This window comes from Sus scrofa, chromosome 16 (assembly GCF_054392235.1).
Source record: "Sus scrofa isolate SSC_HxYL_T2T_F1_AM1 chromosome 16, Sscrofa_HxYL_maternal_Yorkshire_Landrace_v2.0, whole genome shotgun sequence".
In the NCBI taxonomy this organism is placed as follows: domain Eukaryota; kingdom Metazoa; phylum Chordata; class Mammalia; order Artiodactyla; family Suidae; genus Sus; species Sus scrofa.
In genome coordinates, this window is record NC_139398.1 from 78,181,116 (window position 1) to 78,205,124 (window position 24,009).

Consider the following 24,009-nt stretch of genomic DNA (forward strand, 5'->3'; position numbering starts at 1 on the left):
GATCTGATCCTGCGTTGCTGTGGCTGTGGTGTAGGCCAGCAGCTACACCTCCAATTTGACCCCTAGCCTGGGAACCTCCATACTGCTGTGGGTACGGCCCTGAAAAAAAAAAAAAAAAAAAAAAGAGAGAGAGAAACAACCCCATTATGGAGTAAATATTGTAGCTTCAACTAAATCTTAGAATCATGGAAATATAATAAACCAATGTCTCAGATTAGGCTCCTGTCCGAAATTTAGGTCATCTAACATGGTCGATGCAATAAGGTATCCAGTACCTGCTTGCAAGGAATTTACCCTTTACCGATATAGATTAAGACAGAAAAGAGAGTGCCTAGGTCCAAGGCCGAATGAGAAAAGAACCACTGGAGATGTCATGACATTGCACTTATGATGCAAATGGTGCACTTAAGGGTTCAAAGGTGGGGAAAACCACATTCCATGGCTTGGGGGTGGAAAGGCATGAGAGGCTTCTTAGACCAGGTGCTATCTGAAGAACCAATAGGGCACAGTAGAAAATGTTCTTCTGTGCTTCCCAAACTTCGGTAAGTCCCAGAATCACCTGGGTGCCAACTCCTGAGGTTCTGATTGGTGAGGGTGGGCATCCTGGATTTTGTATTTTTAAAAGGCTCCCCCAGAGGGGTGGACAGGAGGTTTGGGATTGGCATATGCACACTGAGGTATATGGAATGATTGGGGACCTGCTGTATAGTACAGAGAACTCTACCCAATATTCTGTGATGGTCTATGTGGGAACAGAATTTGAAAAAGAATGGAAGTGAGTACATGTATAAACTGGATCACTCTGTTGAAATTATCACAACATTGTAAATAAAATATACTTCAATACAGCTTTTTAAAAAAAGGCTCCCCCAATGATACTTAGGATTAGCTGGCTTCTCCTAAAGCATATTTGTTAATTTAAAAACACATCTTAAGCATCTGATGTATTCACTCATTCAGCAAATATTCATTGAGCAACTACTCTTCATAGGTAGAGTCTGGGGTTCCTAGGTACAGCAAAAGCAAGATAAAGGGTTTATATTCTAGCGGAGAAATACATATGGGGCAGTATATCAAGAGATTGAGTTAATAAATATAAAAAAATAAATTTTTTTGAAAATGAAAATTTCAATGTAGTAGAATTTTGGATAATAAAAATGAATAAATTCATCAGTAAATGGTCTTATAATTGTTAGATAAGGAGACAAAAAGGACACCCCTGTAGCAATTCAGCAGTTGTTTCAGACATCATACAATACAGGGACCCACAGAAGTTTGCATTCATGTTACCTAAGGAGGCAAAGAAGATTTGGTGAAGGCCAGAAATTAGTAAGGAGGAATGTTTCAACTGTTCTAGCAACTGGGACATATTGAAGTGCCTCCAAAAACCTACTGTAAAATAGAAATCATCTCTTGCTAGTCATTAACGTGGGTGGTTTTAAGAGTGTCATGGGCAATGCTTCATTAACCAATGTGTCATTGAAGATAATACAATTGCACTTGTTTAAACTTAGTATAATTCAGGTTTTTAATTAATTTAGTGCTTTATTTTTAATTTTTTTATTTTATTGTTTTTAGGGCCACACTCGCGGCTTATGGAGGTTCCCAGTCTAGGGGTCAAATCGGAGCTGTAGCTACTGGCCTACACCACAGCCACAGCAATGCTGGATCCTTAACCCACTGAGAGAGGCCAGGGATCTAACCTGCAACCTCATGGTTACTAGTCGGGTTTGTTAACCACTGAGCTACAGTAAGAACTCCTAATTAATTTAGTTCCTATGGATTAATTTAATAATTATGTTATCCAATAACATAGGTTGGCAGAAGAGGGCGCTGAGTGGGCTATATGTACATCACAAGTTTGATTTGAAAAAAAAATACAGATTCCCAGGAACTAACCCTGGAGATTCCAATTCTGTGGGTCTGGGGCAGAGCCTGAGAAATCTATTTTTTTTTTTTTTTTTTTTTTGTCTTTTTGCCTTTCTAGGGCTGCTCCCGTGGCATATGGAGGTTCCTAGGCTAAGGGTCGAATCAGAGCTGTAGCCACCAGCCTACACCAGAGCCACAGCAACTCAGGATCCGAGCCGTGTCTGCGACCTACACCACAGCTCACAGCAATGCCAGATCCTTAACCCACTGAGCAAGGCCAGGGATCGAACCCGCAACCTCATGGTTCCTAGTTGAATTCGTTAACCACTGAGCCATGACGGGAACTCCCTATTTTTTTTTTTTAAGTTTCCCAGTGATTCTTCTGTGTGATCTATTGGGAACCACAGGAAATAATTCAATGCTGAGTCAAGGTGAAACCAAGGAGAAAGCAGAGTCCAGTAATGACTCAGCTTAATTCCTCTTCCTCCATGAAACCTTTCTAATTCCTCTAGAATCTTCTCAGAACTCCAAGACCACTGAAAGCCTGCTGTGCATGCTCAGTTTATCTTAGGTTATCCCCTCTCTCTTCAGAGTTTGTCTTGGCTCCCAGAAGTGTCAAAAGCTTACTGAGGTCAAAGCTCCTGTCTCAGGTATCTCCAAGCGCTTAGTTCTATGTTCAGCAAAATGGTAAATTACGTGAATTGATACTGAGAAATCCTCACAAAGGAAATGATGCAGACATGTCATCATCACGACGGGTACCAACCGAGGTGGCTGACATAACACAGGCTGCCTGTTATGCATCCGTGCTGGGAACCACACAGGTCTTCTGGAGAATCCAGCCACACCTGAACTTGCTCTCTTTATACGCACAAGCTGCTCGAGGGCAGAACCTCTCACCTTGTCCTCTTCACCAGCCAAAGGAGAAAAATTTCACTGCTCTGAGACCTGACTGTGGGCTCTCCTTCTCCCCTCCGCTTTTCCTCTTATAGCAATTATACTTTTGCCTTTGATAGAATGAATCAATCTATTATCAGTTTCCCTTGTGCAAAAGGAAATAGGACATTAATAATCAATGCCACGCCTTTGGATTATTCTTTGACAATATTTATCATCCCTCTTCCTTCCCGTTACAGCCTTTCTTTCCCTTCCTGATATCTTCCCAGGTCCCATTCTCTACACTCACCCCTAGCCATGGAGCAAACAGGTCATGGTTCCTGGTTCCACTGTCCAGCTGTCCCAAGACTGAGGTGAGGGAGCTGCTGGGACATGGGAGTCTCAGTTTTCAAGAGTCCCAGGCAGAGTTCCCATTGTGGCACAGTGGAAACAAATCCAACTAGTATCCAAGAGGATGTGGGTTTGACCCCTGGCCTTGCTCAGTGGGTTGGGGATCTGGCGTTGCCGTGAGCTGTAGCGTAGGTCACAGATGAGGCTCGGATCCTACCTTGCTGTGCCTGTGGTGTAGGCCAGCAGCCATGGCTCCAATTTGACCCCTGGCCTTGGAACTTCCATGTGCCGAGGGTATGACCCTAAAAAGCAAAAAAAAAGCAGTCCCAGGAGAACCACAATGAGCCAGTCACTCCAGCTTCCTTCCATCTAGATGAGATCTAAGATTCTTGAAGGTAGGAAATACCTTCAAACTAACTGGAAAATGGTATATGGTGAAACGACAGAAACAGGGTTGACATTTTGGAGACCAATGCCTCCATCAACCCACATTTACAGTTTACTGGTCTCACTGGTGAAGCTTGTGTTGGGTGCAGGTCATTAATATCATCTGAATATTAGACTCACCTGGAGAGATGTTTCTCCAAGACACTAATGGCTGGATCCTAGCCACTAGAGATTCTGATTTAATGCATCTGGGGTGGGGCCTGGGCATTGGTATTTTAAAAATGTTTCCAGGTGGTTTTAACAGGCAGACAGGGCTGATAACCACTGCTCTAAGCAAATAAGCTAATAAATTGTTTTCTCTGTGGAAAGCTTTCCCTCAATACCTTCATGCATTTGGTTTCTCTGCAAGAGCCATAAATGTGCAAGTTTCAGGGCTACTCTGAGTGGTCTGTGGATGGGTGCCAGCTGGCAAATCACGACTGATCTACCACCAGATAAAAAAAGAAATTGAGAGTAAGCATTTAGAATTTTTTTATAGCCATCAGAGTCATTTTATGTCTGATGAGTCTAATACTAATAAAATGCTGGACTTGCCTTTTTTATGTCTTTGCTTCTTATTTTTCTAGGAATTCATTTTTATTATATCATACAAAATATAAAGTCTGACAGACTGGAAATTAAAAATGAATCACAGGAGTTCCCACTGTGGCGCAGCCGTAACGAACCCAACTAGCATCCACGAGGATACAGGTTTGATCCCTGGCCTCGCTCGGTGGGTTGAGGATTGCGAGTTGCTGTGTGAGCTGTGGTGTAGGTCACAGATACGGCTCAGATTCCAGGTTGCTATGGCTGTGACGTAGGCCAGCAGCCGTAGCTCCGATTAGACCCTTCGTCTGGGAACCTCCATGTGCCAAGGGTGCAGCCTAAAAAGGCAAAAAAACACACACAAAAATGAACCACAGAAAGTACTCTTTCACCCCAGGTACTTTGAGAGGCGCTGCCTTAGAACAAATGACTCTGATGCACAGAGAGAGGGTTTACCTTGCAGGCCAATCAATTGATGGCAGCTGCCTGGAGTGGTGTTTTGAGAAGGACCCTAAAGCCTTGAGCCATGATCACCTGTCTTGGCCGAAGGATCAGGAGCAGAGTGGCAGTCAGTCTGGTTCTGGGTAATTTTCCACCCTAATTTCATCCAATGCGTCTCTTGTACTTGTTGTGAAACTGAGACCCAGAAGGAAGAGGGGGTGTCCCTGAATTCACCAACAGAGTTGGAGCCTGCGTAAAATCAGGCCTGCTCCTCATACCATATGATTCTCGAGTTGCATGAAAAATGACTTAAAACAAGTGATATGGAGTTCCTGTCTTCCTCAGGGGTTAACGATCCCTACTAGTATCCATGAGGACACAGGTTCGATCCCTGGCCTCACTCAATGGGTTAAGGATCTGGTATTGCTGTGAGCTGTGGTGTAGGTCACCCTTGCTGCTCGGATCCTGAGTTGCTATGGCTGTGGTGTAGGCCAGCAGCTATAGCTCCAATTGGACCCCTAGCCTGGGAACCTTCATATGCTGCTGGTGCGGCCCCAAAAAGACAAAAGACAAAACAAAACAAAACCAGATAAACAACTGATATATTTCCTCTGGACCCATAGCGCAACCAGGTAGAATCTGAGTCACAGACACTCCTGACCTAGCCGGAGAAGCAGGCAAGAAAGAACAGACCCATGGTTCCCTGGTTCCCTGGGGCCAGCCCTCCATTCAGAAAGACCATCAGCGCTGCAGCAATGGTCACACGTTAATACCAAGGCCTTTGACCCTGTCTGGGTTTTTTTATCCTGATGTACCCTACTCCTGTAAACCCCCAGAATATTTTTACCAGACATAAACACCACCGAACCACTGCTTGGCTGAAAAAAGTAGCACAGTTCATTTTTTTGGTGTCTAAAAACAGGTTAAGGAGACTTACTGTGTCCAAAAGAAGTTTTTCAGCTTTGTCTCGGCTGATACTTTTATTGTACCACCTGAAAGAAGGAAAAAGTCATAAATGCATGACATTTTAAAAAATGTCCTTATTTACTTATAAAAGATAATTAACACCAGAATTATTTATTTATTTTTGTGTTTTCACATGCAAAAGGAAAGGCATGAGCCATTTCCAGGTAATAAAATGTTTACATTGGAAGGGAACAAATGAATCAGAATTGGTAAAATGTTGATAATTGTTGAAGCTGGGTTTTGGGTCCATGGAGGTTCATTATATTTTTCTCTCTACTTTTGTGCATGTTGGAAATTTTCCATAATGAAATTTTAGAAAACATTTGTCTTCTGCTCTATTTCATAAGTCAGTGAGTGGTTATAAGCAGGATGATGTGCGGGCAGCTATAAAAACTTAATATAAAATTGAAAGTGTAGCAGATATCCTTTTAAAACAACTGCAGTATTTCCTCTGTAAGGCTGGTTTACAAGATCTTCTGAAAGTTATCACATTTCCCCCAACTGCCTAAAAGGGCCTGCACAAATGACACTGAGAGGGTCTCATAGGGCTAGTTTTTCTTCGTAAAAAATGTAAATGTATAAAAACCTTAGGCATTACCGTCATTCCTTGTCAAAGAACGCTAAATTTATTTGCTGTATAAACTAAAAAAGTTTAATCTGCTAAAAATAAGGTAAACATTCACATATTTTCTACTTTTTACAGAGTGAACTGACCTGAGATTGAACTTCAAAGTTAGTTTAAAAGGAGACCGTGTCTCATTTTCATGGAATAACACAATATTGTTAGGTTTTGTGTTTCTGACTGTATGAAACAATTTGTTTTAATTTCTCAAGATTCCAGGGCAATTTTCTCAGGATAACTGCCTCATTTATTCTCTGGAGAAGTTTTAAAATCAAATTTTCTGTAAGCAATTTGAATAAGAAATTAAAAATATAAATGAAAAAAGAAAGTAAAGATATTTCTAGATTTTTGCTCAATACGTCTTAACCTGAAATAATTCATGCCAGACACCTTTAGAAACTAAAGCAGTGTGAAGGAATGATTTGGATAATGTGGAAAAGTCAATCTGAGTACACTGTGGATTCAATGCCATTTTTATAGTTTGATTTCATTAACATGCATACTGCCAAATTTAAGTTCTTCTTCATACCTCTCAGGGCATTTGAAACTAACTGTCTAGCCCTGTGCCGGGCTGGCTGGTAGTTAGGTGTGTGGAATATCACACTCAAGCCAGCAACAACAGGTGACATGTAACCTAAATGCAGCATGCTATCATTCTTGGAATTTTACTGGCTGATGACTCCGAGCTAGAATTATACAGGTTTATACAGGATGCTAAATGACTTTTCATAAAGTTTCCACTAAAACAGCCTCTAGGAGTTCCCTGGTGTCCTGGCAGTTAGGGATTTGGCATTATCACTGTTGTGGCTCTGGTTTGATTCCTGGCCTGGGAACTTTTGCATGCCATGGTCACAGCCAAAAAAAAAAAAAAAAAAAAACAAAAAACCCAAAAGAAACCAAAACAAACAAACCCTACCAGTTTCTCTAAGAGCTTTGGCATCCTGGGTACATACTAATTAATCCTTTTTTTTTTTTTTTTTTTTTTTTTTTTGCATTGGCCATACTTTGGCTGAAATCATATCTCTAGCCAGTGGATTCCATCAAACTTGGCTGGGAGGAAAGCTCCAGCCATACTCTGGTGAGAACTTTAAGACTGCAAAGAATAGTAGACAAATGTGTAGCTCACCTATCATGTGTCAGGAATTGTTATAAGCAGGTTAGGAAACTTGCCCAAGGTCACTGAGCTAGAAAGTAGTAGCCAGAATGTGAACCCAGGCAGCCTGGCTCCAGAGCCCTGCTCTTACTACCCCAGTACAGAGCCGGTAACTGTCATATAGCAGGGACTCAAGAAAAAACACTACCAGGCTCCCTCTCTGCCCTCAGAAAACCTGAGTTTGCTATGCTGTAGCCCCCAGCTCCACATCTTTCAGGGGTTACACTTGTCAGATGCATTTCTTGCAATTTGCAAATTGTTAAGGAACATAATCTTGGCAGCATTTGTCACATGCACATTCTTACATGGTTCCTTTTCTCCTTGTCCCCACTTTAATACAAAAATGAAATGAGTAACATATAAGTTTGAACGAGAAATGAAATGGCGTGGAATCATTTATGTTTTTTTTTTCTATCTGCACCACCTGTATCTTCTAAGATGGAACTCTTCAAACTGGAACATGTTCAAACTGGAACATTATTTCTATAATTTTGGTGTCTGGTGAAAAAAAAAAAACCAACTGAAAAGTGGTGAAAAAGGATATGCGTGATTTTTTAGGATTGAAGTTTCGGGTGTTAACACTTGAGCCACATCCTGGCCTCACTGGCCACTTATTACGTTAGAGGAGCTAGAATGAACAATCTTCAATTAACAATCAGTGATGGAAATTCATAAAACCCAGAAGCAGAGAAGCTCTGCGTGGGAAAGCAACAGTATTTATCAGACTGGCTTGGCTTTTTGAGGGTAGCCACGAATAAGGGAATTAGTGGATTCTTCCGAGCTTTTGAACATCATGCAACTGAATGGTACTTTCCACCTCAGTGGGCTCTTAGAACGTATCTTGTTGAAGCCTGGCCAGTATGCTTCATATCATGTGTAAGCTCTGATCAGTCAGTTCTGGCTGCCGGGAGCTTCCTGCTGGAAAGATGGAGGCCAGTCTGGGCTCTGTAGGTAGAAGGGTCACTATCTTAGAGTGATGTCTGCCCTGAGTGCAGGGACGGGAGGAAATGTCAGCAAGAAGGCCACAATTTGCCTTCCTTCATTTTATCTGACCCTTCATTTTAAGGAAAGGGGATCTGAGATCCAGCCTGTTGAGGAAACTCAAATCATGGCTGGTCCCCAAATCATGGCAGGATACCTGAAGAGCCAATCAATCTACCAGTCCATGGTCATCTTCCCTGTGGTTCAATTTTGAATTCTTATACAGATATCATCAGAAACTAGACAATGTTAAGTTCAAGGAAAGTCCTCATATTGGGCCTTTTTTTAGTATAGCCAGGTATATACTAAGCATCTGTATGTGAGTTATTTTATTCCCTAGTGGTGATACCATATCTGAAAATGCAAACTGACAGAGTACAGAAAAAATAGGGCTCACAGACTGTCTTATTTTATGCTGTAGTGTTTCATTTTTTAAATGATGTAAAATACCTTCAGGAGGGGGAATGTGCTTTTTTTTTTTTTTTTTTTTTTTTTTTTTTGCCCCAGGCTCTATCATTCCCTCTTGCCTTCCTTATACTCCATTGGAATTTGGACTCTTCGATCTTGAATGAAGAGATTCTGATTAAAAGCAACAACAACAAAAATACCTCCCAGCCTCGTGATCATTTGAAATAAACGCCTAATTTTTTTTTCTCAAGGTGGTGACTATAAAATTTTAAATATTTGATTTAATCAGATCTCATATACTTCATTGCAGTTCAAGTATTCTTGGAACTGATGACTCATTAGCTGAGGGAGGGGCTTCTTATACATCCTTGATAAAATGAATCTCAAGTTGAGAGACTCTTTAGAAAATGATAACTCTTTGCCGTAGAATCTATTAGAATTTTAGCAACGAATAACTTGGCCATATTTGAACTAATACAAACCCAAATGAATTAACAGAAGTTCTCATTAACTAGTATTCCTCAACCTTGGTATCTTATACTTGGTGACTACTCAAAAAATTTTAATTTTTTAAATGATTTTAAACTTACAGAAAAGTTGTAAAATACTGTGAAAGGGACTCCCATATATGGATGAACCAACTACTGACGTTTTGTACATTTGCTCTATCATTCTGTCCAGGTAGATAGATTGACTGATTTTCTTGAGCCATGTAAGAATAGAATTTTACTCCTAAATACTTCAGTATGTATTTCTAAGACATAGAATGTACACTTCTATAACCACAGGACAATGACCAAAATCATGAAATTTCACTTTGATACAATACTGTTATCTAATTGTAGACCTCATTCAAATTTCATCAGCTGTCCCAATAATAGGCTTTGTAATTATTTTGTTGTTGTTTGCTTCTTTATGGTTCAAGATTGATGCAGGATTATCGGTGCATTTAGTTACCACATCTCTTCAGTTTCCTTTAAGGTGGATCCATTTCTCAGCCTTTCATGGCTTTCATGATATTAATGTCTCTGAAGAGCACAGGGCTGTTATTTTGTAGAGTATTTCTTGGCTTGGGTGTGTCTGTTATTTCCTCATGACTAATTCAGGGTATGCATGTTTGGGCCAGAATATCACAGAAGTTCTGGTTCCTTCTTGGTGTTTCACATTGGGGGAGATGCAGGATGTCTGCTTGCCCCATCATTGATACGAACTTGGATCACTTAAATAAGGTGGGGTCTACCAGGTATTTCTTCTTTGTTATGAATAAGTGATTTGGGAGAAGACACTTTGAGACTATGTAAACATCAAACTTTCACCACCTACTTGTGACATTCATTGATGATTTTTGCCTGAATCAGTTGGTACTGTGAGTTATAAAATGGTGATTTTTAAACTTTATCATTCCTTCTGCCTCCATTAGTTGGCATTCTACTGTAAGAAAGAGCTTATTTTCTCTTGTCTATTTACTTATTTATTTTCCTATCTAGCAAGCTATTTGTTTATTATGGATTCTTATTTTATTCAGTAATAGTGTAGACTATTACTGTCATTATTTATTTTGCTCGAATTGTCCCAGATTTGGTTGGAAGGAACATTTTTAAGCTGAATTCTGTGCTCACTTGATATGTTCGTATTATTAAACAAACAAAAAAATATTGGGGGATACTTTACTTTTTAGTGTATCAGAAAATTCCATTTTTATTTTTGATCTTTCCCTGCCCCAACTCCAAATCCCCAACCCATTTCTCTAAGAAGTTCTGGTTCTTTTTCGTGAGAAATATTATTTAAAAACCAAGGTCAGAATGTGGATATTGCTACTGTGGCGTTATTGCTTCTGGACCTTCCAGTGGCTAAGTTAGGAAATACATATACGTGGTGAGTAATGTTGTTCACTACAATTGGATTTCATTAAATGTCAAGTAATTCCATTAAAATCATATCCACATGAACTCCTCTTTTAAATGACAGCTTGAAGTAAACAGCACAAGCTAAGCAGATATTTAGTATTTGTTTGTCAGGTCTCTCATCATTGGAAGTATTACATTAAACCATATTTTAAATCAGCTTGTATTTAATCTAATGTTGATCATGGTTTTTTGTTTTTTTTTTTCTTTCTCAGGTAAGATCAACATTCCTGGGATTCCCAGAACCTTTTCCTTTTACCACAATATGTGCAGCCATCTGAAAAGCATCCCTTAGACAAAAGGGGAGGTGAATGCATATGCCCTTCCTTTCCCCCCTTTTAAAGTGACCCTCAACTGTTTATTTTGTGATCAGGGTATGGGGGAAAAGAAAGCAAGTCAGGAAGAGAAAAATGCCTGATACTTTAATCATCAACCAACAATTCACTCCTAATCTAAGGGGACTCCTTAACACCATATTTTTTGGAAAACAAATAAAGTATCTTACTCGTAGGTTTCCAGTTTATTTGGAGACTTTTCCACCAGATAACTGCTTGGCACGTATCCTTCATGCCTGTTAAAAGGGAAATGAGTGTTTAGACTACTATAGGACTAATTTTCACATCTTCATTTTAGAGGTTTAATCAACCAAAAGTCATTTAAAGATGAGGAAGTCTCATATGATCTGGCATTCAGGTTAAGACATTTTAAATTGGGGGGGAGGGGGTAAAAAATTACAAAAAAAGAACAACCTGCTATCTGTTAAAGCTGTATAGATTTTATCACTGAAATATGAACCTCAATAAATAAGAAGTGACTACTTTACTTTAAAAGCTCTGCTTGGTAAGCTCTTTGCTGTGAAATTTCCTCTACTGGAAAAAAGACTAATATTTAGTCTCTAATTTCTATTAGGAAACATTTGTGATTGTATAATAATCAGTATTTTTTCCACTTTAGTGATAGCATTTTAGAGTTGAGGAACCAAAATAATTGAAATACAAAAAATTATTTTCCAACCACAGGTCTCAAAAGATATTGCCAGTTGACCTTGTAAGCTTTTAATTTAAGGCCTCCCTAATATTTGTTCTTAATTGAGCTCCTTCATACATAAATGGTAAAACATGATTTAAAAAGAAAAAAGAAGGTCATGCTGGATTTGGTGTTGGGAGTTTCTTTTGAGCAGGAATAAATTGTGCATGAATATCAAGAAACTAATAAGAATATCAAGATACTTTACACTTGTGTGTGTGGTTTGCACTTGTTAGAACCGTGTCGCATTTATTTTTTCATTTAATACTACAAGGTGAGAGCAGTGTTTCCCCCACTCTCTGGGCCTCTGACTCTATACCTGTCAGTTGAAGCTACCTGAACTAGATTATATACAAAATCCCTCCAGACTCTGCCAGTCTATAAAAAGATGTCTGATAATGTCTTGCTCTTTACTCCATTTGATGTTTTAATTTTTTGTAAGAGGCCATTTTTCAGTCTAGTGATTGTGCTTAATAGGGAACGTGTAATCGGTTTCACAGAATTGTTTTGACAAATGAAGAAATCAAGAAGGGTGATGTCAACTTCAGGATGTCTCATATCTTGTACCTGTGGCTGACAATGCTCGTCAGCCATGGCATGCTTTCTTTGGAGAACTGGACATTCAGCCACAGAATCATTCTTAACCCAGGGCTCAAGGCAGCCAATGCCATCTGACGGAAGTCAACGTGTTCTGAAATTGGTTATTTCTTTTATAACTTCCTTTTGGAAATCTTTTTTTTTTTTTTTTTTTTTTTTTGCTTTTTTAGGGCCACATGTATGGCATATGGAAGATCCCAGGCTAGTGGTTGAATCGGAGCTGTAGCTGCTGGCCTATGCCACAGCCACAGCAATGCAGGATCCTATCTGTCTGTGATCTACAGCTCATGGCAATGCCGGATGCTTAACCCATTAAGGGAAGCCAGGGGTCGAACCCGCATCCTCATGGATGCTACTTGGGTTCATTACTACTGGGCCACAGTGGGAATTCCTGGAAATCCTATTAATTCTGTCTGTTTTGCCACACCATGTTTATAATTATATTGATAGGTCAAACACTATTTTTGCTTTCATGTAGAATGATTGTGCTTTAATATGCCAACAAAGTTGGGTCATCTACCGAACTGATGATATAGTTCTCTTCACATGCGTGTAGATATAGAATTTACAAAGCCCTTTCATCTCACTGATTTTCTCAACACTCTGTGATAGAAAGCTGCCATTATCATCTGCATTTGACAGAGAAGGAGATGAATTCACATCAGTTAAGCGAACCTTTCCCAAGTCCGGTACAACAAAAGTGGTTGACACTCAAGCCCAAGTCTTCTGTCTCTCCACCTTGTGTACTTTCCACTTACTGCACTCTTACGAAGCAAAGTGGGGAAATTCCCATTTGCCAGTTGGCCTCTGGGGTGTCCTCTTCGATACCCTTTGAAGTGCAGAGTTGAGACTTTCAAAGGGCCACTGCACAAAGGGTATAAACTGTCATTTGGGGAAGTGAGATCTAGGAGAAGAAATTTCCTGGCACAATAGCTGTGCTAAATAAATGTCAGGTGATTGAAGGGATGTATTTCTGAGTAAGTTCCTCTAGTGTTTGTAGAGTCGGACAGTCTTGACTCTAGCTATGGGCCTCCCTGTGACAGGAAGAGAGAGGTAAGGTGACTATCCTTGTTTGCTTGCCCAAGTCAACTCGAGAGGGAGCTTTCAGATGGGGGCTTTGGACTCTCCTTAGTTCTCAGGTGACACTGCCTCCAAGACCACAGTCCTTGATCTAATCTTCTTTTACAGCCCTCCCTCATTTCCCCTGCAGTGGAGGTGATAAGGATACTTAAAGAGAAAGTGCCTTGAAAATGTAAGTTTTAATGTGTGAAAAAAGTAAAGCCTTCAACCTAAAGATATTTGTGCACATCTTTTTTACTCATCAGATTGGCTTTTTTTTTTTTTTTTTAAGTTTAAAGATATCATTGTTGGCACTCCCATACCCTGTTGGTGGGAATGTAAAATCTGGCAAACTTTTTGAGGGATTTATCTTTCAAAATTAAGATGTCACATAGTCTGACGCAGCAGTCCCATAGTTAGAAATGTGGGATATATATTTTCCCAAAGAAAAATGTATGTTTTTCAAAAATATATATATTTCAAAAGATTGCCAAGATACATGAGCATGAGCAATACAAGATCTTCATTGCATTAAAATAACAAAGAAAATAACCTGGAAACTAAATGTCCCATCATGAAAAGTTCTTTAAATATTTGTAATATGAGCATACACTCTAAAACTATGCAATTATTTACAAACAAGGCAGATTTGTACATGCTGATATACAAAGATCTCTAAGATATATTGTTCAAGCTTAAAAGCAAGGTAGAGATTGGAATGGATCACTTCAGTGCAAATGAAAAAAGTATGCATTTGTATATGTATGACTTTTTGGCCTAGGGTGCACAAGGAAGTTAGTAATGAATACTTTAAGGACTGGTGTGTGGCTTATTTCTCTCTACTATTAAGTTTTTTTTTTTAAATAAAAGATTGAGATAGGCTATCCAGATATTGCAATAATGAATTGTTTCCTTTTCTTTTTTTTATATTTCAAAATTAATAATAACCTCATACTCTTACAATGTTTAAACCCTTACTATTAATATACAAAGATGTTAATTGCAGTGATGTAAATATTTGCAAAATATTGGAAACAATCTAAGCTCCTAAGAAAGAAATTTGCTAAATTTTGGCACATTTTAATGGTGGATTTAGGCAATCACTGAAATCATCTTTTGGCAGTGATTCTGGAGAATATTCCAGCACATAAGTAAATACCTTTGATATTTAAAGGAAAAAATAAGGCCTTATACAGCAGCGTGAATCTGATACCTTTAAACTAAATGCTAGTATCTAAGTCATATATGTCCCAGAACATTCTAAAGGTCAGTAACAGTTATTTTGTTATATTTCAGATCAGAGAAGGGATCATTTGTTTTTGTTTTTTGTTTTTTGGGGTTTTTTTTGGCTTTTTATGGCCACACCCACAGCATATGGAGGTTCCCAGGCTAGGGGTCGAATCGGAGATATAGCTGCCAACCTACGCCACAGCCATAGCAACGCAGGATCCAAGCCGAGTCTGTGACTTACACCACAGCTCACGGCAATGACAAATCCTTAACCCACTGAGCAAGGCCAGGGATCAAACCCACAATCTCATGGTTACTAGCAAGATTCGTTTCCACTGCACCACAAGGGGAATTCCAGATTTTTTTCTTTTTCATTCAGAAGGCCCATAATGGGTAGTCTGCATTTGCATAAGTTTATTTTCTCCATGAATCATTTGGATGGCTAGTCCAAAACCTGTTGGCTTAAATAAAGCTTTAGCATTTTTTTTTCCTAATGCTTCTTAAGGTAATCACCAATCTGTACCATTTGTACATGGCTTTTCTTTCCACCAAAAATAAGTCTCACAATGGGATGTACCTTCAACCTCACTTAAGCCCTCAAAAACACTAGTACTCTGTAGAACAAGTTGCCATTCTCCCAAACTGTGGATGTCAGTGGAAAAACTCAGGAGATGTTTAGATGGGTTTGGAGGCTGGAAGTGCTTAATAGGGTGCAGGGAGCAAGCATAGCACATGACTGCCTCCTAGCCACTCCCAGAAGTAGAAAGACACTTTTCGTCTATTCCTCCCTTCTTCTTCCTTCTGCCTTTGCTCTCCTCTCCTAACTCAGTGCCAGGGTCACGCTGAGAGAGGTAAGACAATCAGTCCCACTTCACTTCAAAAGCTGGGGCAGCAACCATGAAGATGCCTTACCCGTTCCTGTCCTGAACTCTCCACCAGTGAATCTCGGAGCTGTCCAGCAGGAAGTACTCCTCATTGCACTGCAGCGTGAGTTCCTGTGGATCGTTTGTTTGGTAGTCATACAAGGCAATGACCAGCGTTTCCTCAGGTTCCCGAAGGGATCGCTGGAGGAAGAAGACAACCAAGTCAATCAAAGACATAGGAGGTAAACTGTGGAACAAGGACAGCAAGTTCTTGAGCTATAGTTTGCTCCTGGCTCGATGCCAGGCCAGACACTGGTTCCTACAGTTCATTGCTGGTATTCACTGAGGTCATTTGCCTTCTGCTGGTTGGCTTTCTCTCTGAGTTGGGATTATGATGCTGAATCTGTTACAAAGACATACAATACTTGGAATCCATTGCCTCTCCCATTCTATGTGCTCAGTGAATTCCAAGAAGCTACGCTTTTCATACAGTACTGCTGGTTTCTCTATTTGGACCATGTTGTGATTCATGCCTCTTCGCTAGAAGCATCGCATTCTTGGCAAAGGCGATGCACTCAACACTAAATCATTCAGTCCGTGCTGTTCTAATTTTATTTGAGTGCTTGTCCAGTCCATAGACTCATAGACTATTGGAGCTGCAATGCCTCTGAGAGATCATTTAATCCACCCTTATGTTTAAAACAGGGAACTGACGCAGAGACAGGGACATGGATGTACCCAAGTTTAGCAACTGCTATGCTTTCTCTGCTATACCACGTGGGATCTTTGTTACTCTCATGGGCTCTCTCACCTACATCTCTACTTTTTAGTGCCTTTCTTAGGATGAGATATTGAAGAGGTGAACAGGAGACTGTAAATAATCAAGGGTTCAAGGTGGCACATGTGCTGTAGGTCAGCAGATTTTGTGAGACAGCAAAGATGGGAAGAAATTGAGATGACTGGCTAGAAGGAAGTTTGGTGTTGGGAAATCAGAAGTTCTCTGAGACCACTGAAGCATTTGGTGGCATAAAAATACTAGCAATTTTTCTAAAAAAGTGTTGTCATCCTGACATAGTATGTCATTCCAGCTCAGCCCAGATTGAAATTTGAAGTCTAGATATCTGTGGAGCTTGGGAGGTGGTGTGTCCGGTACTCCAGATAAGAGGTGGTGACCCCGAAGCTTGCTTCTAAGAACTAAGGGAAGAAGAAGTTGTGTTCAAGGGTAGGAGGATAATGGAGGGATATGGCCTGCTATTCATCTACTTATAGGCCCAACTGATTGATGAACCCCTATAAAGAGAAAGGTCAGAGCAGGGTTCAAACCACGTGGTACCTTTCCATTGGTGGGGGCATTTTGGACACCTCTGGGAATATTCTGACTGTCACAAATGTTGAGGTGTGCTACTAGCATTTAGTGGGAGGGGGACAAGAAGGCAGAACTCTCTGCAGCATCCCACACCCTGTATAACTTTTGACTGTCCTGTTTGACATTCGTTTGGTGAGAAGCCTGCTTATAATAATGTGCAATAACTCTCTGAGCCTAGATCCTATCTCTACCCTCTACAAAGTACTTAGCTTCCTAGGGAGGCAACCACCCTTTACAATGAGGGAAGATTACTCTTATTTAGTTGAGAACTTTACCAAGAGTTGTTTGCTGCTTGGGAAAATCACATCACAGAATGCAATACTGGCTTTGAGTCACTGATACAACCTTCTTGTATCAGTTGCCTTTGAGGGGCCAAATCCAAGAGCATTCTACCCACAGGTGCGAGCAATTGACTATTGCATCATGCTGTCCAGCGAAGTCATCACATAGAAACATTATTTTATAAATGATTTTACTTTATTTTTAATTTTTTTATGTTTTGCTTTTTTAGAGCTGCACCTGCAGCATATGGAGGTTCCCAGGCTAGGGGTCAAATCAGAGCTTCAGCTGCCAGCCTTCACCAAAGCCACTGCAATGCCAGATCCAGGCCACATCTGTGACCTATGCTGTAGCTCACAGCAATGACAGATCCTTAATCCACTGAGCAAAGCCAAGGATGGAACCCGCATCCTCATGGATCCTAGCTGGGTTCTTAACCTGCTGAGCCACAATGGGAGCTCCATACTTATTGAGTCTTTTAGAAAGCATGTGTTTACATAGTTTATATTAACTATGAATTTCTTTTCAGGATAACAAAGAGAGCTTTACAAAATATTTGTTAGAAGTACTGGGTCTGATAGGGTTGGGAACCACGAGATTATGGAGCAAATGAAGGGGCACAATTTGGAGAAACTGAGATTCTGGGCTTCACAAGGGCTGTTTGGGAGCCTAGGAGATAAGATGAGTCACGGAGTGGGTGAGGCGCCCTGTCTCCTGGCCTCTCTGCTATAGGCCTCAGCATGGCCCTGGATCCTAAGAGCTCACTGGGCCGCTGCTGGGGTGAGGTGCACTGGCCTAGGGTGGGCCCTCCAGGTAGGAGAGACAGGGGCAAGATGTCTCAGCAAGGAAGCCAGCGCACAGACAAACATGTTTCCGGTGGCTCCTCAGGACGCCCTTCTGGGCTGACGGGGAGGGGCCGAGAAGGAAGGGCTGAGTTCCTGTGTATGCAAGGGAGCCAAGAGGAGCTGAAATTCAGGCTTCACTGTGAAGCAGGACCTCGCTTGCACCCACAGGCCAGAGAGGCCTGGGAGTGTCAGCTCCTCTGATCATGGATGGTCTCCATTCAGACCAGAAATAGCCTCCCCTGACCCTCTGGAGGACGGACTCCATGCTGCCATGTCTCTCACACTAAGGCCTGGTCTGTTAGCTCAGACTATATTAAAAATGTAGCTTCTCTAGATGTCAACTCAAGGTGCCCATCCCCTATTAGAGGGCAGGACATGAAGCTGAAGGGAGAAGTGAATTCAGAGTAAGAAACGTTGCCGTGGATTTAGACGAGTGGTAGACGCCACAGTGATTCCAGAAGCCCTGTGGTCAGGGTCCTAGAGCAGTATGGACGCTGCTCCTCAAGGAAGTCTGAGAAGCCAGGGATGGAGTCTGGGGGGAGCGGGGTGGGGGGTGGGGGCACGGACAGGCCCTGTTTTCTGGCTTTCACCTTCACGGATCGTGAAAACCAGAGAGGAGCAAACCAGCCTAAGGTGCGGAAGTGTGCTTTCAGGTGGAACTGTGGGGGAACCACCCACAAGCCAGGGCAGGGGGATTCTGAAGCACAGCTTCCAGGGCGATGGTGAAAGAGTCTTGAAAAAAATGAATGAAATGATAGGGAAAAGGGTTCATTTTCTGAGCACACTATTTTCTTGTTGGGAGGGAATAGGCTGACAACCCATCTAAAAGCCAGCCCAGGAGATCCTGCTGTGGTGCAGCAGAGCTGCAGTATAGATTCAATCCCCAGACTGGTGCAGTGGGTTAAGGATCTGGCATTGTCACAGCTCTGGCACTGGGTGCAGCTGTGGCTTGGATTCGATCCCTGACCCAGAGAACTTCCATATGCCTCAGGTGTGGCAAAAAAACCAGCCTGGTTTTGAGTGATGTAGAACTACTTGTCTTATGGGAAGCTGCCTATGTTTGAAATGTCACCATATTGGCTGGAGGGGAAAAAAAGCAGAGCTCATTCTTTAGGAAAAAGCATGAAGAAGCCGAATCCGTAGGTTCTGGAGTAAAGGGCAATTAGCAAATGTGGATACGGTGTTAATGTTATGGTCAATTGAGGGCTGAGGTTGATCTTTCTCCTGTTCTTTCTTCTTAACTGAATAGCTTCCCCAGAGGTGACTTGCTTTCCCCTAAGCCTTGTAAGTCAGGAGATTAGGCCAGTGTTTCTCAAACCCCAGGGTGCCTCCAAGTCACCTGGGAGTTTATTAAAATCCTATTACTGGGCCCCTTCCCTAGAGTTTTGGATATATCAGGTCTGGGGTGGGGCCTGAGAATTTGTATTGCTAACCAGCTCCCAGGTGATGCTGATACGACTGGTCCCCGGACCACATTGCAAGAACCACCACTCAAGTGAAAGACCAGCACACCAGCAGCTCTGCAGCCTCTTAGCTTGACTCCTGAGTGGCTACATGGCCTTGGGAAAGCCTCAAAACCTCTCATGGGACTTGCTTTCCCAAGCTTTCACGTGAGACCGAAACTATCACCCTCTGAAGTGACTGGAATAGATAGTTTGGAAATAGCTAGTCAAAGTGTGGACATGCTTTGAAGAATATAAAGTACTATTAAATGTATGCTTCCAAAAGGCTTGTAGGGCAAAGCGTAGAGGAAATACATCATTTTATGGAGCTCTGAGCCAGCCTCATGCCCCAACCTAGTCAAGCCCCTGGACTCGCAGTGCGATATAAGTGTTTGTTGGGTGAAGGCAGCAAGGGGATTTGGCGGTTGAGTGGTCTTTTCAGGTGGACAGACCCACAAGACAGTTCAGGCCCCAGAACCCCACGGTATTGAGATCCACTGATCAGGACCCTCCACGGCATTTGCCTGGGATTTAAGAAACCTGGGCAGACAGGGAACTGCAAGCACGCAGAACTCCAGCCGGCGGCACCCTGGGCCCACCCCTCGCCCAGACTCACGCTCTCACTCACCCTGTTGTCTTCAGGAGTAGGAGGAAGAGGCTTCTTTGAAGCTGAAACGAGAAAAACAGAAAAAGAAAAATGAGCGTGAAACCGAATGTGCCTCACTGGAGGTGAGCAGCTGGGGGCTTTTCAGAGAAAATGGGCCCCAAAGAGAACAGCAGGAGGAGATGAGACATGGGGCCTGGATGTTGTCTCTTTTGGCCGGCTGGTTTCCCATCTTATTTTCTGGGAGACAGCAGAGACTTTCAACACCCAGGCCCCTCTTCCTGCATCCCCAGGAAAAGCCTGGTTCGAAGGAGCTGACCGAGGGTCTCGGTGTGTGTCTGTCCCAGTAGGTATGGGGCCTTCCGCGAGGGCTTCTTCACCTGCTAAACCAGGACTTGGAGTTGGTGACTCAAGGAGACAGTGACTCACTGGCTTCCTGGTGCCCTGGTGGACTTGAGAGGGGGTGGGTGAGGTGAGAGCTCATCGAGCTGCTTTTTGAGAGGGCTGGAATCCACTTTCAGTTATCTTAAGGCCTCTGAGTGTTCTGGCTGACTCCCCCAGACAACACCTCAACACTTTGCTCTCTTGTTTACTCTCCGAGTCTCCATGTCCCTACTTTTTCTTCTTTCCCCCTTTTCCCTCTCTCGTTCCATCTCTTCATCTGTGTTTCTCAGTGTTTTTCCTTTGAGGCACTGAAAAAGGTCACACCTGGAATCTGTGGGCCAAAGTTGGGTGTCTGTGTGTCTGGGAGGGTGTGTGGTCTGCAGACAGTGCATAGGCTTCCGCTCAGTTCAAAGGCTTCTTTAACAATTAGCAATAAGAAGGGAGTGGGCGGCAGACACAGGTGTGAGCGCCTCGCCTCTGCAGGAGGTTGGCTTGGAGCTGGGCGGCCTGAGTTAGGAATGTGCAAGAGGAGATTCCCACCCAGCCCCCATGCTGACTCCTTAATAAGCAAAGGCAGGCTGGGGTATCAGAGATGCAGGGAATAGAGAAGAAGGAAACAAACATCACAGGAAACATGGTTCCTAGTCAGTACTCAGCTTGGAGCCAGGAGATGGGTGGTCCAAACTCAGCTCCACCATGTACAAGCTCTGTGGCCCTGAGCCCCTTCCAGCCCTGAACATTCTGTGCCTTGTCTGTCCTTCTTCTTCCTCTGGCCTCATTCTTGCCTCTCTTCCTCTCCCTCTGTGTGTTTATATGTAGTGAGATCAGAGCCAGTTCTGGTCACAGAAATGGGTGCTGCTGTGGGTTGGGCAGAGCAGGGTCTGCGTTTCTTCACCCACCTCTGCCACTTCCCAGACAGACACTCCTACATGCCATCTCAGCTTTAGATTTTTTCTGTCCACAAATAAGAAAGACACAATCTTAGTATCTTTCTAGTATTTTTATCTGAATCTTTGGAGAGCTTACGAAGTGCCAGCAGCTGTGCTAAGAGCTTTTCCCAACCCTACTGTGTCTCCCAACAACCCCAGGAAGTAGCTGCTTATTATCATCATCCCCATTTTACAGATGAGGAGACTGGCACAGAGACTCAGAAAGGTCAAGTAACATGTATGAAGTGACAGAGCCAGGAAGTGAAGCGGCTGGGGCTCACACCAGGTTTTTGTCATCCCAAAGCCCTAGGCTCTTAGACCCTGCATTGTGCATGTGCCCAACACTGGCAGTCCTACATCCCACAAGCCTTCACCCAAAGCGGGTGATCACATGCTGTGTGCACGGTGCAGTGTGCTTCTTGAAAACTCTGCTCTCGATTCGGTCAAAATTATGGTGCATGAGATTATTTAAACCAAGTCAGAAGAAGGGGAAGTGAGGAGGTGCTCAGATGAGGGGATGGCAGTGGGTTGCAAGGTAAAAGCAGGACCATTAGCCGAGTACGTGTGCGGTGGTTAGAGCCTGGCTTCATGTGGGGAGGAGCTTAGCATGACCAGCCCTGCCCTGGTGAGTCATTCAGATGTTCCTCACACCTCAGTCACGTGTGTACCACTCAGTGGAGGGAAATACCGTGTGCCCTGGAGAGGAACAGCTGCTACACGCATGGTGAAAATTGCAAAATGGAAATACTGCTTCAAAGAATTTCAGAATTGGAAGGGGGCTTAGAGAATATTTCATTTTAGGACCTCGGAACCTTCCCCTTCCATTTTAGAGATGAGAATGTTAGGGTCCTTGATCCTAAGTGACCCATGCATGGGCTGAGAGCAAGGTGCTGGCAGGAATTTGGAGACCTGATCTCTGGCCTTGGAAAGGGCTTTTGGTCATGGAGGCAAGCCCACACTGTCTTGTTCTTATGGTGGATTCCACCCAGATATTCCACCTATTTGTTTCTCAGTAAATATTAGCCTTTCCAAGTAGAGTCCAAAGGGCTAATGCAGAGGATCCTAAGACTAGGTAAATATTCTTCTCGGCCAAGTGGCTGGTAACCTTGAACTTTCTCTCCCAAGGGGGGAGTGTGAGAAGTGGTGGTTTTTAAAGTGGCACTAAAAGGGGCTGCAACTCAGGAAGCCACAGAAAACCTAGCCACGTGTTACATTTAGCACATCCGCCTTGGGCTGTCAATCTGGGGTATTAGGTTTTAGGGCAAAAAAGAAACTGATGGATGAGAAAAGTGAAGCAGGGTAAGAGAGGTTGAGGGGAGAGGGCGATGGAAGCCAACAAGCCACGTGATCCGTCATTGCTGGGCACAGTGCTCTGCAGGGCACTTCCTGCTGTGTGACCTTGAGCATGCTCAAGTGCTTGAGCCTCCTCCTCTTCTAACATCACACCATCTACCCCAGATGGCTGTGAGGAACGGGAGCATAACACATGAAATAGCGCATCAGAGTAGAGTTCCACTTCACTGAGCGTTCAGGTCCCAGAGTCATCCTGTAAGGTCAAAGCAAGTTACACTTCAATCCCTAGGACCTGAGTCTTTGACCTCGAAGGCCATAAAGCAACATCTTTCGTTTTCAGTTTGCTTTTAAGCTGAGGCCTCCTTTTCTCTGAGACCAGGGAGGTCAAGGGCAAATTTGAAGGAAAAGTGGGGAGAAGCCACAATGTAAAAGAAGCGGGGTTTTGTTTTTACTTCCCCCTCCAAGTGTATAGAGTTGAACGTGTGAAGATCAACACACATGTGCTGTGACACCACCGTAATAAATAATAGATATTTCTAAGGCTTTTTCTATCATTTCAGATTGAAGTGGTCTGTGTCATTCAAATTTCCTAAGGTGAAGGTATAGCCGTGCTTCTCAAACTTTGCTATGCACAGAGGTATCCTAGGGATCTTGTTAAAATACAAATTCTGATCCAGTAGATCTAGGAGGGGGCCTCGAATTTGCATTTGTAACTAGCTTCCAGGTGATGTTGAAGCTTGGAACCACACTTTGAGTAGCAAGGAGTTATAAAGATGTCAGCCTTGAGAGGAAAAAAACATCAACAGACTGGTGATAGAGGAAAAATATGAAAAACTTGAAAATGTGGACTTTCCCATTCACTTCTGGGCACCCCAATGGTGGGCAGCAAAGAGCCTTTACATCCTGTGAGTAGAGAGGTCAGTCGTTTCACAAAGAAACAAGGGATTTCGTAGTCTCTTACCATTCTTGGTGGGATCATACTGGGCACAGCCCACTGCAAGCTTCTCCAGCTGAGCACAGCACCTCCATCTCCCATCCATCCAGAAATTAGGGTGATACTTGGGCACCAGACTGTTGTTATTCCTCGTTTCTGAAAGGGGGTAGCAGCAGCAGAAGAGTTTATTTCCAGGTCAGTCTGTCAAGGACTACCAACTTTATAATTTCTTGAGATTGGACCCTGAGGTGTGAGCTTGCATGGGTGTGACCTAGACTAGTCAGGCCTTTTGCCCAGGCATATGTATTTATGGAGGAATGGGTTTAGGCATGAGTGGATCTGAGTTCTTGTCTGGTTGTCCCTTGGGTTGGTTGTGTGTCCTTTGGCTGGGCAAACTCTCCTCTGAGCTTCCAACCCCACTGTACCATGAGGTTGTTACAGTGGGGCTGTGGGCCCCACAAAAGTGCCTGAGGGGGAGTGGGAAGGTTGGATGGGTGGGATTCTCACCCCTCCTTCTCTTTCACCTTCAACCATAGCAACTTTGTTTTGATTCCTTCTAGATTTGTGGCTGTAGAGTCCGATTTTGGCTCAGAAGGAAAAAGGGGGTAGGGCTTT

At 42.7% G+C, this 24,009-nt stretch overlaps 2 protein-coding genes across 3 annotated transcripts in view; one reads left to right on the forward strand and one right to left on the reverse strand.

Annotated features, from left to right (window-relative positions):
* GARIN3 (golgi associated RAB2B interactor family member 3) overlaps positions 1 to 24,009 on the forward strand; it is a 100,618-nt gene that overhangs the window by 31,771 nt on the left and 44,838 nt on the right. The window lies entirely within an intron of this gene.
* Positions 1 to 24,009, reverse strand: part of ITK (IL2 inducible T cell kinase) — a 71,408-nt gene that overhangs the window by 22,367 nt on the left and 25,032 nt on the right. The window contains exons 4-9 of one of the 2 annotated variants that reach the window (XR_014830985.1): positions 23,422 to 23,550; positions 19,879 to 19,919; positions 15,368 to 15,519; positions 11,049 to 11,114; positions 4,288 to 5,501; positions 2,221 to 3,323 (exon numbers count right to left, since the gene is read on the reverse strand). Coding sequence is in view for 1 of the 2 variants with exons in the window: in XM_021076697.2 (XP_020932356.1) it covers positions 5,447 to 5,501; positions 11,049 to 11,114; positions 15,368 to 15,519; positions 19,879 to 19,919; positions 23,422 to 23,550 (443 nt within the window). In the remaining variant the exon portion in view is untranslated. Of the gene's footprint in view, positions 1 to 2,220; positions 3,324 to 4,287; positions 5,502 to 11,048; positions 11,115 to 15,367; positions 15,520 to 19,878; positions 19,920 to 23,421; positions 23,551 to 24,009 lie in introns of those variants that run through there. The other variant, XM_021076697.2, reaches the window with a different exon arrangement.